The sequence below is a fragment of the Bos mutus genome, chromosome 21 (assembly GCF_027580195.1).
Source record: "Bos mutus isolate GX-2022 chromosome 21, NWIPB_WYAK_1.1, whole genome shotgun sequence".
NCBI classification, from domain to species: domain Eukaryota; kingdom Metazoa; phylum Chordata; class Mammalia; order Artiodactyla; family Bovidae; genus Bos; species Bos mutus.
Genome location: NC_091637.1, coordinates 32,468,516 through 32,482,963, shown reverse-complemented (window position 1 = coordinate 32,482,963; position 14,448 = coordinate 32,468,516). Strand labels below are relative to the sequence as shown.

The 14,448-nt window shown below is 40.0% G+C and overlaps 1 protein-coding gene across 1 annotated transcript in view; it reads right to left on the bottom strand.

Annotated features, from left to right (window-relative positions):
* Positions 1-14,448, bottom strand: part of PTPN9 (protein tyrosine phosphatase non-receptor type 9) — a 70,674-nt gene that overhangs the window by 38,731 nt on the left and 17,495 nt on the right. Inside the window, exon 2 of the mRNA XM_070358587.1 lies at positions 21-164. Within this exon, the coding sequence (XP_070214688.1) occupies positions 21-164 (144 nt within the window). The remainder of the gene's footprint in view (positions 1-20; positions 165-14,448) is intronic.

Sequence of the window (14,448 nt, the reverse complement as noted above, 5' to 3'; positions counted from 1 at the left end):
TCCATCTCTGAGCTACGTACTCTGTAGGAGTGAAACAACTCAATAGCGCGAAGCACATCAAACTTCCGGGCCATGAGGAATTTGACGGCCACATTCCAAGAGAGGGGGGATACGTTGTACTGAACTGTCCACTTGTTAATCTCTTCAAGAAACTGCTTGGTGGCCTGTTTGAAAAAGAAAATAAAGAATAATTATCAGAGAATATATTTACAGAAACAAAAAAATAAACAAGAAAAAAAAAAAAACTTTCTCCAAGCCCAAGCAAGTTTGAACCCCAAGGCAGCAGGGAAAAACAAAAGTTGGAAACAGATCTGAAATCAGAAATGATTACAATTCATACAATTCAATGAGGCCAGAAGTCAGAGCCAGGTTCAGAGAGCAGGGCTTACTTAGCACAAGGATATATGAAGAAATAATGAGGGGGGAGAGCAAAGTTCCCAAATAAGATGCAAATTACTGGCCCCAGAGCAAAAAAATAAGCAGAGTTTTTTTTTGTTTGTTTGTTTTAAGGCTAAAAAAGAAGTAAAGGGCCCCTCTGAAGGGTTACTGCATAATGCACAGGGCAGTAAAGCAGTCTCAGCTGCTGTTTTGGTCCCATAAGCTGGTCACACACAGTAAAACAATTAGAAAATGGTTTTGGCTTTGGAATTAGCAATACTGTTGAGAGCAGCAAAACGATTACGAAGAATTTAATGAATCTAAAGGCCAACTGCTCTTTGCACTGACTGACCTCACAGGACCTCTCTATGCTTCATACAGCAGCCCTCAAAGCTGGACCCTGGCCACAGGGTCATTAGCAGCTCCTCTGGATAGCGGTTGGAGGGAGGGAAGTGAAGGTGGAGAGCCTGCTACTGGGGGAAGGGTGGGAAAGTTTCATTCTCATGGTTTAATCCCAAACCGACAGGATGCCTACCTCCATAATTGTTGCTGTTTTTTAATCCACGTTCTTTTATCCTGCCTCACCCTGCTTCTCCTTATGTTTTAACCAGTCTCTGCTCTAGCCAAACCACCCTTCTTTTCTTCATTTTAGAACAGGATTTACATCAGGATTTTTTGGCTTGCATATTTTAAATTGCCAAACACTTCCTACATTGCTGTTTGGTCCCTTCCAACCAGAAACTTCTCTCACATATGGATCCAAAATGTGATCAACTTGATGAGAATTCTGAGATTTAATTGATCAATCAACCCCACAGTTAAGATGTATTAATTAAACTATTATGCATTTAACTATTTGTTAACACCTAAAGGCCAACTGTTGTGCTACATATAAGGAATGCAAAAATGAGGTTTGTTTCAAGAGGTATAAGACCAACCTACTATGTGACCATGGTCTCTAATTTTTCAGTTCAAAAATAGGGGAGAAAGGGTAACAGCAATGACCTGTTCAGAGTCTTGGCAACAAGTTCTACCTTGCAAATACAATCCAAATTGCTACATACGTGTTTAAACAAATAGCAAACTAGAGTCCCGGAAGAGTCAGCAATAGCTCATACCACAGCCCCCATTTCTAGGAAAGGAAAAAGGCACTTTACAAAGTGGAGCAAAATCTAAGAGGCCTGGGGCTGCATCTGAGCTTTAGAACCCTGCAGCTGAGGCAATATACCTCACATCAGCTAGAAAAGGAGGAAACCAGCAAAACTAATCAGACAAAGTGCATAAATAGAAAGAGCCAAGAAATAAAGGCTATGAAGAAAAGCTTTTACAATCACTTTGGCTCAGAACCACTTGAAGTCAGACCAGAGAAATGAGTCTCAGAGAAGACAATAGGACAAACTTAGAATGCTCCACCAGAAAACAATTGGAGTTGCCTCTGTGGGATGAGTGGTCAGCATCAGAATGAGGAAAGACGGAAGAGAAACTGGAGCATAAAGATCCCAGAGACAAAACTTCAGGAAAACTGGAAGGTTCCAGGAGATTTTGTAAAGGCTATTTGTTTAACATATCATCTTTTAAAGCCAGCACTTTTGGACGTCTCCAAAGCTGCCTGTAGAATAAAACACCAGAATAACAGAATATATTTTTCCTCCTTTTCTAATAAAAACAATAAACAGATAAATCAATATCCAGGTAGGAGGGGAAAATATAGTTAGATGACCAGGAGGTAATATGAATCACCTGTTAGTATGATTGTTTTTTATTTCTTATATCCCAATGAACTGACTCATTGGAAAAGACCCTGATGGTGAGAAAGACTAAGCCCAAGAGGAAAGGGGACGACAGAGGATGAGATGGTTGTATGGCATCACCAACTCAATGGACATGAGTTTGAGCAAACTCCGGGAGACAGAGATGGACAGAGAAGCCTGGCATGCTGCAGTTCACGCGAAGAGTCGCCAAGAGTTGGACATGACCTAGTAACTGAACAACAACAACAACAACAAGAGACATAAGGTTTCACACACCTCCTTCAAGGTACATATTGGCTTCCTTCTTATTAGACTAAGTTCCTTCAGGTTCTTGATGTCGTGTAGCTCCCAAGAGCTGCTGCCTTGAGCTGACCTCTGTTCCCTGCTGGTCAGGATGTTATTCTTGGCTTTAAGCACGGGAACAATTCCTCCAGATTTGGCCTGACTAGGCTTTGCATGAAGAGAGTCCAGTGTCCGATAAACAGAGATGTGGTATTCACAGATACAAATACACACATACACCACCTGTTATGTTCAGCCTCGGATTCACTCTCCTGTATCCCCACTCCTCTGGAGAAAGAGATGAACCTCTTACAGAAGCTAGAAAGGATGACCTTTCAACAACAGCCTCTCTCCAAACAGTTAATCAGATCTTTAACAGCATCTCTCCAGATAGTTATCAGATCTCTTCCTCTGTTTAAACAAGGATTTGGCACAACCACTAAGGATAGACTAATTTGTGGTTCTGTTTGTTACCAGAAAAACAAGACCCAGATATTTTAATGAGCAGTACACTCTTCAGAAGGGATCACTGAAATTCCAGAAATTAATACTCAGTATATTTCCTGGTGAAAGAATGAACTAACCAAAAGGTCAATCACAGCTTACAAAATACTTCAGCTCAAGGTCAATGGTTTGAATCTATCTAGGCTTATAAGTAACCACAAGTTGTTAACATCTGGCGACTAAGGAGTGGTCACAGTTCAAACAGCCTTGGTCTTCCTCTGGGAAAAGGTCTGAACTGATGTGCAGAAAAACTAACCTTACCACTTATAACCTTCCTCAATCAACTTGTTCAGCATAGGCAAATTTGTTTCAGCATAGTCAAAGCTTATTGTAGGGGAATTCCCTGGTGGTCCAGTGGCTGGGATTTCGTGTTCCCAGTGCAAGAGGCCTTAGGTTCAATCTTTGGTTGGGGAGCTAGATGCCACATATTGCAATTAAGACCTGGTATAGCCAAATTTTTTAAAAAAGCTTACTGTAATTATATACTTCTCTCTGAGTCTCTATTTCCTCATGAAAGGATAAGGCTTGAATAAGACAATGGATAGGAAGCATTCACCACAGTACCTGGTCCTTGATAGGTAGTCTCTGAATGGATGTTCATTCTTTTTTTTCTTACTCCAGTCATTTCACACTAAAACTTCTTTCAACAGAGATAGAGCCCCTCAAAATCAAGTAACCACTGTTGCTTCTCGTTAGCCTGCAGCAATTCAATCTCTCTAATCCTTTTTATCCAAAAGCATAAATTTAAATTGGAAATTTCCAATACGTGTTCAACTGCAAGACAAAAGTCTTGAAAGGAGCAACTTATCCTCATTCAGGGCTCTGTGACAACATAGAAAAAGCCAGATCCAGAGGTATTTATACCCTTGCTCCCAACTCTAAATGCTTTTGTCCCTACACTGGCAGCTCTGGAGATTAACACTGCCATCCTGAGCACAAATCCTTTTCAACAGCATCAAACTGACTTGAGAGTATTTCTCATCATAATACAGGAACAACTTTGTGCAGGGCAAACACGTGCACTGAAGCAAAAAAAAAAAAAAAAAAAGGCATTGAATACCTAAATAAGAAAAGTGATTCAATATAAGACTCAGTGTCTGCCTTTCACCAATTGTGAGGTTACCTCTGTATTTTGGCAAATATGCCATTTTCCCATTAATTTCAGTGACAAACGCATTAGTAAATTTACCTTCCTCTTTTGCCTGTTTTCCCACCTTTCCTTCATTGTGAATTGTCTGTTAATCCCTTTAGTCCATATAAATCTGCCGGGAAACAGAATCTGAACTAAAATACACTAGATTGCTTTAATGCAACAAGGTGAAGCCTGTTGAATTTTCAAACTAAAAACTACCATCTTCCCTTTAGCCCTCTGTTATTGTGTCAAACAGGGAAATAAACCTAGTCTCTTTGAAATTAGTATTTACTGGTTACTCTCAAATACTTTCATTTTATCAGGAAAATTTTGCCTTTTCTTAAAATGTGATTTTAAAAGAGCCAGTGTTTCCTTAAACAGGGTTTTACTGCTTCTTGAAAGGAAAAAGTTCTAAGAACAACTTCTGATTTTATCATGTTATGAAATAAGGTAATAAAGAAAATCTGCAAAAAAAGGGAAAAGGTCAATCAAAATCCAGCTGTTCTCGTGTATTTAATAATTTAAAAGTTAAAATCAACAGAAAAATACTACTAAATATATATACTTTTTTAAGTTTATGTCCCTACAACCACCTCACTCTGCCCCCCCACCCCCCAACACACACACACATTTTGGGGAGAGGCAAGAAGAAAGTATACACTGTGTTGGTTCAGAGACTTGTTTCCTCCCTGGCAACCTTCCATGACTAGTAGCAGGAGCATCTCTCTTCAAGGCAACAGCACAGCAGAGCTCTTTCAGGCATCCACTCATGTGGTCACTCAAGCATTTACAAGTATTTGCTGAGGAACTACTTTGTGCTAGGGCTTCCCTCATAGCTCAGTCAGTAAAGAGTCTGACTGCAATGCAGGAGACCTGGGTTGGGATTCCTGGGTCTGGAAGATCCCCTGGAGAAGGAAATGGCAACCCACTCCAGTATTCTTGCCTGGAGAATCCCATGGACAGTGGAGCCTGGTAGGCTACAGTATCTAAGTCGCAAGAGTCAGACATGACTGAGCGACTAAGCACACACACACACACACACACACACACACACACACACTTTGTGCTAAGCAGTACAGTAGCTGTTCAGACATAACTCAGAGAGAAAAAGACCCATTCTGAGCAGGTTACAATCATTTAAACACGGAGACATGAATAGGTCAGCATCACATAGTTTAAGTTCTAAGATGTATGAACAGAGTACTGTGGGATTCAAACTCTCAGGAAAATTAAAAATAAATCTTTTTAAAAGAGTGCCTTGAAGGATGAGTAAAATTTTGCCAGGAAGAGATAAGAATTCTCATTAGAGAAAACAAAATGTGTGTAAAAGTGGACTTCCCTGGTGGTTCAGAGGCTAAGACTGCACTCCCAGTGCAGGGGGCCCAGGTTCAATCCCTGGTCAGGGGACTAGAGCCCACATGCCACAGCTAAGAATATGCATGCTGCAACTAAAAATCCCAAATGCTGCAGCAAAAACCAAAGATCCCACATGTCTCAACTAAGACCTGGTGCAGCCAGGTAAATAAAAATAAACATTTTTTTAAAATACAGTATTTTTTTAAAAAGAAAAGCAAGGCTTTTTTTTTTTTTTTAATGTGTAAAGGCTGAGTCATGATGGAATGGGGGTTACTGGGGGATACAGTGTAGCCGTGTGCCCAGTGTATATGACAGAGATTGGCAGAAGATGAGCTGACAGGGAGGCTGAGCCACACAGGAAAGGTCCGTAATTCTATACCCATGAAGGATTCAACAGAGACCTTTAAGAGAAGGGATGAAATAAGTTTAGTTCTCCTCTCCCAGCTAAAACTGACTCTTCCAGCAGTGGGGAAGCCAGACAGAAGGGAAAAACTGCAGTAGGGAGGGAAGTTCTGTTAAGTCAAGGATTGTGCTCACTCACTTGTGTCCAACTCTTTGGACCCCATGGACTGTAGCCCCCCAGGCTCCTCTTCCATGAGATTTCCCAGGCAAGAAGACTGCAGTGGGTTGCCATTTCCTCCTTGAGGGGATCTTCCCAACCCAAGGATGGAACCCACATCTGTGGCTCCCACACTGGCAGGTGGATTCTTTACCACTGAGCCACCTGGGAAGCCGAAGTCAAGGATCATATTTATTTTTATTCACTTAGCTCCTAGCACTGTGCCTGGCATAAATAAACATCTCTAATAATATCTAATAAATATGTATGAATGAGTAATGAACAAAAGAACTCTAAACAATATTAACATTTAGAGGGCAGAGGAGGAAGAACCAAGGAACTTTTAAGATTCACTTTTAGAAGTACAAATGACCACTGAGTATCAAATGTGAATGAAAAAACAAGAGTTGTGAAATATCCCCTACACACAAACATACACAATTACCTACAGACTCAGATGGTTTTTATGCTATATTCTATTAAAGCTTCATGGTACAGATAATGCTCTTGTTGTAGAAACACCAATATAATAGAGAACAAATACATCATAACCAAAGAAAACTCTTCCCAGGAATGAAAAGACAGTTTAACATAAGGACATCTACCAGAGCAATTTTCTATATAAACAGATACTAATGGAGAAAAAGTATATAACCTTCTTAAGAGATGGAGAAAATGCACCGTATAAAATTCAACACCCATTATGATTTTTTTTTTTAAACTGAGCAAACTTCCCTCTAGGGATAGAGGGATCAACTGCTGAGCTCATGTGCTGCAACGACTGAAGCCCACGAGCCTAGAGCTCGCTCCACAACGAAGGAAACCAGCACCATGAGAAGCCAGCACGCCTCAGCCAGAGGAAGCCCAAGGGCAACAAAGACCCAGTGCAGTCATGAATAAATACATAAAGAGTTAAAATAATTCTTGAAAAAAAAAGAGAAACCTGACTCATAGAGACAGGACTTTTAAGAAGAGAATACAATCCAAAAATAATCTTAAGTATATGCAGAATTTGTATACATAATCCTTGTGTATATGATACAAATGATATGTCAATTAATAGGAAAAGTGTATTATATGAATCTGTTCATACATGCATAAAGTATTTGTAGCAGAATACAACAGAAAAAAAAAACTGATAATATTGATCATCTCTGAGGAGAGGAAATGAACTGAGACTAGGAAACAAGGTAAACTATAAACTTTCACATCTTTTAAACTACATCTGGATTGAATCCAGGTCTTCCGTGTTGCAGGCAGATTCTTTACCATCTAGCCACCAGGGAAGTCCAACCTAGTCAAAAAGTAAATAAAATTTATAGATATTAAAAGATAAATAAAAAGGGATACCATTTTCTTCTGTCAACTGATGATAGTTTGCAAGACTGACATATATAGTATTGACAAGAATATGGGGGAATTCCTTGGTGGGCCAGTGATAGAACTTGGTGCTTTCACTGTGGGGACCTGGGTTCAATTCCTGGTCTGGGAACTAAGACCCAGCAAGTGGCAAAGGGCAGCCAAAAAAAAAAAAAAAGAGAGAGAGAATGTAAGAAATGAATGCTTTCACACAATGTGGCAACTATATAATTTATAACACTTTTTTAAAAAATCAATTTGGCACTTATCTAGCATAGTTCTAAATGTGCAAATCTTATGACCCACACAACCACTTCCAGGAATCCACTGTACAGAAATATAAACATGAATTGTAAAAGACAAATACACACCCAGAGTTGTTTCTAATATTTTGCCATTAGAAATAATGCTGCAATGAATACCAGACAAACGTTTATTTACTGCAGCACTGTGTCTAATGACAAAATGTTAGAAATAACCTAAATGACCAATAAATAAGGTCATGAATAAATTATGGAACGTTCACACACAGGACCACCACATACCCAAAGTACATCAGTTTTCTGTTAAAAACACTGAGACACCACAAACATGGCATCAATCTGTAAAACACAGAACCAAACACCTTTTATCCTTTTGTTCCATGCTAATACTTTTCTTTCAGAAAAAAAAAAGGAAAAATATATATGAATTTCAAATCGATCCAAAATAGTTCTATTTGTTTACTTAAATTACTACCAATGTTACTTAAATTATACTATAATTACTGCCACCAAAAACTTTCTTAAAATGAAAAAAAGATCCTCCAATGGCAGCCTGACCAAATTCCTAACCAAAAATTTCTAACCAAAAAAAAAACATGGTTAGAAATGAAAACCAAATCTGTGCAGCCATTCCAAACTATAAGTGGTCCTCATTTTAAATGCAATAACTGAACTTTTCATTTATTTTTTAAAAAGAAAAATACATAACTTTTTCCCATAGAAAAGTGAACTTACCACAGATCAATTAACCAAGTAAAAAGCTGTTAACATCTCAGTGATTTATCAAAAAGTGGAAACAGTGACAGATTTTATTTTATTGGGCTCCAAATTCACTTCAGACAGTGACTGCAGCCACAAAATTAAAAGACACTTGCTCCTTGGAAGAAAAGCTATGACAAACCTAGACAGTGTATTAAAAAGCAGAGATATCACTTTGCTGACAAAGGTCCCTACAGTCAAAGCTATGATTTTTCCAGTATGTACAGATGTGGGAGTTGGACCATAAAGAAGACTGAGCGCCAAAGAATTGATGCTTCTGAACTGTGGTGCTGGAGAAGACTCTTGAGAGTCCCTTGGACAGCAAGGAGATCAAATCAGTCAATCCTAAAGGAAATCAACCCTGAATATTCACCGGAAGAACTAATGCTGAATCTGAAGCTCCAATCCTTTGGCCACATGATGCAAAGTGCAGACTCATTGGAAAAGACCCTGATGCTGGGAAGACTGAGGGCAGGAGGAGAAGATGGCAACAGAGAATGAGATGTTTGGACGGCATCATAGACTCAATGGACATGAGTTTGAACAAACTCAAGCAGATAGCAAAGGACAGGGAAGCCTGGCATGCTACAGTTCACGGGGTTGCAAAGAGTCGGACACAACTTAGAGACTGAACAACAACTCCCAGTCTACCTCCCACTGGGGTGAGCTCTAGGATCATTCTTACAGCAGTTAAAAATACAAGAAGGCAATAGAGGTGGTGCCTGCAATCAGATCTGCTTCACTTTCTTTTGTAAGTACTCACAATGCACTCAAGTCTGATTTCTATTCACTTTTGCTTCATTGTCCTCATTTATTTTCTCTATTTCAATGGATCAAACTTTAAAAAAATTAATTTCACTTTCATTCGTTTTTTATTTTTAATGCTTTCTTTCAAAAAGTCAGAGAAACGATGGGATATTTTAATGTCTCTAAATTTTGATTCCTTGGGCCTTAGCTATAAGAAATTCTGTATTTCACACTTCCTAATATATAAAACATGACATACAATTCTTAAATCCACATATTCAAATAGATAGACATTTCTACCTTTCAGTGGTTCCCCAGTTTTCTCTAGCAATATACTAAATACAAAGCTTCTTCAGAGAAGAGATAGTAAATGTAATTTGTTTATAAAAGATAAATCATTAATAGCAATCTGGAGAACAGTAATTTGGGAACTCACAACCAGTGACTTAAAAACACTTAGAATCTTGCACAGTGGATATTCAAATTTTTTCTTACTTTTTTTTCTTGGCCATGGCATGCAGGATCTTAGTTCTCCCACCAGGGATTGAACCTGTGCCCCCTACAGGATGCACAGAGTCTTAACTGATGGACCACCAGGAAGTCCTGAAATTTTCCTTACTTTAAAGATATCCCCATATCAGCAGTTGTCTCTATTCTGGTATCCATGTGTTAAACTATATAAAATCTCTTTCTTGGGACTCCCCTGGTAGTTCAGCAGTTAAGAATCCTCTTTGCAATGCAGGGGATGTGGGTTCGATCCCTGGCTGGGAAACTAAGATCCTACATGCTGCATGGTGTGACCAAAATAATTAATTATTAAAAAATCTCTTTCTTTCACTCATTAAGAGACCAAGGAAACCTCAGATTCAAAGGCCTACAAATCCCATCAAAAATGCTAAGTCCAGATAACCAGGAAAGAGGGCTTAACACCATCCTCCTGATAAAACCACATGGGACTGGTTCTGAAATTCAGACTCTTCCATCTACTAATCAAGCATTGTGCAAGAACCAAAAAGAATAAAAACTAATTGCTATTATAGGATTAACATCACAATGGGAACTGAATAGCAAGAAACCTAAAGTAGGGCTGACCAAACAAAGCTTCCCATAAGAGTCCAAAGCTTCAAGCAATACTGAAGAACCAGAGCTAATTGAGTTATTAAACATGAAAAGCTCCTCAACCTTAGTAACTTCCTACCAGAAGAAGTGAAGTCCTAGGGTTTATCAGCACTCCAACAGTCAAGCATGAAGGCCTCAGACCAGGAATAGCTGTTCACCAATTCCTGATGAACAAGAAATGCTCTATTCTTTTCAAAGTGCTCTTTCTGTCTCCCCTGGCTCATGGTCCCCTTCATAAGTAGAGAGCACTGGTCACACATTACAGTAAAGAAGGCAGTTCAATCCATTCCTTTTTGTACAGCAAGACTCCGCCTCTCCCTGTTCACATAGGCCAAAGAGTGTGGTCCAGCAAGAAGCAACCGCTTGAGAAGCATTTAACACGCACCAAAGAAGGAGCGTGCGTACAGCGTGTGTATGCTCAGCTGCTCCAGCTGTGTCCGACTCTTTATGACCCTATGAATGGCAGCCTGCCGGGATCCTCCGTCCATGGGATTCTCCAGGCAAGAATATTGGAGTAAGTTGCCATGCCCTCCTCCAGGGGATCTTCCTGACCCAGCGATTGAACTCCTACATCGCCTGCATTGGCAGGCAGGTTCTTTACCACTAGCACCACCCAGGAAGCCTGGAATATATCATATTCAACCACTTAAAGAAATCAAAGCACATAGAGCCTAAGGAAGCTGTTCAAGGTCACTCAACTAATAAATGGCATAGCTGAGGTTTTGAGGCTTGAATTCAAAATTTTTCAAATCCTACAGTCTTTCTACTCACTAAGTGGCCTTGAGAAATACTGGATACACATCATTCATCTCATCAACATATATATTGTATCAGCAGTTCCCAACCTTTTTGATACCAGGGACTGGTTTTGTGGAAGACAAGTGTTCACCTCCTGCTATGTGGCCTGGTTCCTAACAGGCCACAGACCAGTACTGGCTGGGACATTACCTGAAATATATATTATGACATACATAGTATGTCGTGTGTTTGTCTATGCACAAAATTACTCTGGAAGGATATATAATAAACTGGTAACACTGCTTGTCTCAGAGGAGAATTAGGTGGCTGAGAGATATGGCAAGAGGGAGGATATTTACCAAATTCTTCTCTGTACCTTTTTAAGTTTAAATCACGTGACTACATTATCTACCCCCAAAATAGAATATATTAATTTTATATAGTCTTTAACTAAAATATATATAATAAGGTTATCTGAACACAATGCCACCAAATGATGAGTTTGTTGATAGTCTATCAGTCTTCCTATCAAGGCCAAAGATGATGAGTTAGTGAGCTCTACAAAGGGATAAAGGATTATAGCTGCTTTTTGGAACCTTCAGGACTAAACAGAAGAACTGACTCACTGAAAAAGACTCTGATGCTAGGAAAGATTGAAGGCAAAGGAGAAGCGGGTGGAAGAGAATGAGATGGTTAGATAGCAATACCAGCTCAAGGGACGGGACTTTGAGCAAACTCCAAGAGATAGTGGAGGAGAGAGGAGCCTAGTGTGCTACAGCCCATGGGGCTGCAAAAGTCGGACACAACTTAGCGACTAAACAACAACAAGCCCTAAACAGGATGTTCCAAGGCACTGCAGAATTGTGCCACATTCGCTTTCCTGATGGAGGTCTTTGCCAAAAGCATGTTTACTAAACACAAGCTGGCATCTCTCCTCTCAGGCTTATAAATACCATTCTCCAGACAACAGTTATCAAAGAGGATGAAGAACTCCCAGAGACAATGGAGGAAATAATTCAACAAGAAAATAAAGAAGCAAACATTTCTGAATTGTCATAGGAAAAAATTCATGTCCAGAGGTACAGGGGCAGAAGAATATAACACAGGCAAGAAACACAGGAAAAACAAAACAAAACAAAACAGAAATCTGGAGAATAAACAGGAAGCTCCTCACCATCAACAAGAGCAAAGCCATCCATGTTTCCAGGGGGAAACAGGGGTTATGGGGACTGGGGGTGAGCATATAATTGGTCACTCTCCATAAGAACAAACCCAAAGGCAGCCTGCCAACTGCTACCCATTCCAGCTGGTTAATAAGAGGGTGAACTACACAACCAGAAGAACCTGGAATGTATTTCTAGAGAAAAAAAAAATCCAAAGGATTTGTGGAACCCAGGCGATGGGGGAGGCCTTTAGTAACAATTCTCTCTTCTTTCAATTGCTGGCTGAGACATCAGAGAAGAAAGGAGGATGTGAATGACTATCAGTAAATCAGATATGCCAGATCCTGCTGGAACATTCTTCTCCTTTCCCTCCTCCCAACCCTGGCTTACTTCTATTCACCCTTTATTTGTTGTTTGTGTTCAGTTGCTCAGTCGTGTCCAACTCTTTGCGACCCCATGGACTGCAGCACACCAGGCTTCCCTGTCCTTCGCCACCCCCCAGAGCTTACTCAAACTCATGTCCATTGAGTCGGTGATGCTATCCAACCATCTCATCCTCTGTTGTCCCCTTCTCCTCCCACCTTCAATCTTTCCCATCATCAGGGTCTTTTCTAATGTGTCAGTCTAAATCCCACTTCTTCATCCTGGAAGTCTTCACTGTCTTCCACCCAGGCACACAGTATTATAAAAGCTATTGTCTACCTGCTCCTGTTGGCCTGTAAGTTTAGGGAGGTGAAAGGGCCCAGTCTCGCATGCTCACAGATGCATACGCAACACCAAGCACATTGCATGGCACCATTCTGATGAGTGAACGTACGAATGATGATGGGCTCTCAGCTTGCTAAAAGAGTGGTGTTGACAAGTAGTAGGAAGAATATATTCGTCTGAATGCTTGCTGATCTGATTATGAGAGTTTAAAACTGAAAACTGAGTGAGAAAAATTCCTGGATAAAACTGGCAAAGAATACCAGGAATGACATAAGAAAAGCAATGAGAGAGTAAACTATGAAGTCACAAAAGAAAATATCTGAAAATTAAACTGCCACTATCTTAAGACATCTAGGGAACTTCCTGGTGGTCCAGTGGTTAGGACCTCATGCTTCCACTGCAGAGGGCAGTTCAGTCCTTCAGTGGGGAATTGAGATCCTGCAAGCCATGCAGAGCAACCAGAAAATAAATAAATAAAATAAAAAGGACTGAAGAAAAGAGAAAATGCAAAGGAATAAAGGAGGTTTATTATTTTTTTAAAAAAGACATCTATAAGAGAGATGTCCAAAATAAGTTAAAGTTTACAAATTTTATGAAGTAAGACATGGTTCCTACCCATGAAAATCTGAGTATAATGAATTTGTGAATGCTGTATGCCAATGGATGGGCAAATCTCACTCAAATCTTTTTTCTATATGTAATTTATTTATTTCTGGCTGTGCTGGGTCTTTACTGCGACGTAGGCTTTTCTCTAGTTGCAGTGAGTGAGCTGCGGCTACTCTTTAGCTCCAGTGCATGGGCTTCTAATTGTGGCAGCTTCTCTTGTTGCAGAGCACGGGCTCTAGGGCGTGCAGGCGTCAGCAGTTGTGGCTCCTGGGCTCCAGAGTATAAGTTCAACAGTTGTGGCACATGGACTTAGTTGTTCCTTGTCATGTGGAATCTTCCCAGATCAGGGATCAAACCTGTGTCCCCTGCATTAGCAGGCAGATCGTTTACACATAAACCTAGCCCTGGCCAACATTTTTTTTTAAGTTGGCTTTGAGGAGTTCCCTGGTGGTCCACTGATTAGGGCTCAGTGCTTTTGCTTTCACTGCTGGGGCCCAGGTTTGATCCCTAGTCAGGAAACTAAGATCCCACAAACTAAGTGGTGAGGCCAAAAAATAAAGTGAGCTTTGAGCTTTTAGGCAGGGGAATACTGATCACCAGAAGCGATTTACTGAAAACAAGTCTTTAAAGAAAGAATACAGTAGACTGAAAAGTAATGAATGTACTATTTAGCAGTGATACTCAAAAGTGACATCTTGTAGACAAGTAGTAGTGGAATCACCAAGGAAGTCAGAAATGCAGACCACAGGCCTCACCACATTTAATCAGAATCCTCATGTTAACAAGATCCTAGATGATTCTTTTGTGTGATTACGTTTGAAAATCATTGATGTACAAAACAGATCTACTTTTAGCAAGGCATCTGATGAGCATTTCATGCTATCTTCGTGGACAGAAAGATTTCCTTCTATTAATTTCTGTATATTTGCCAATCAAAATGTTAAGCAGGACTCCCTGGTGGTTAAGAATCTGCCTGCCAATGCAGGGTACAGGGTTCAATCTCTAATCTGGGAAGATTCCACAT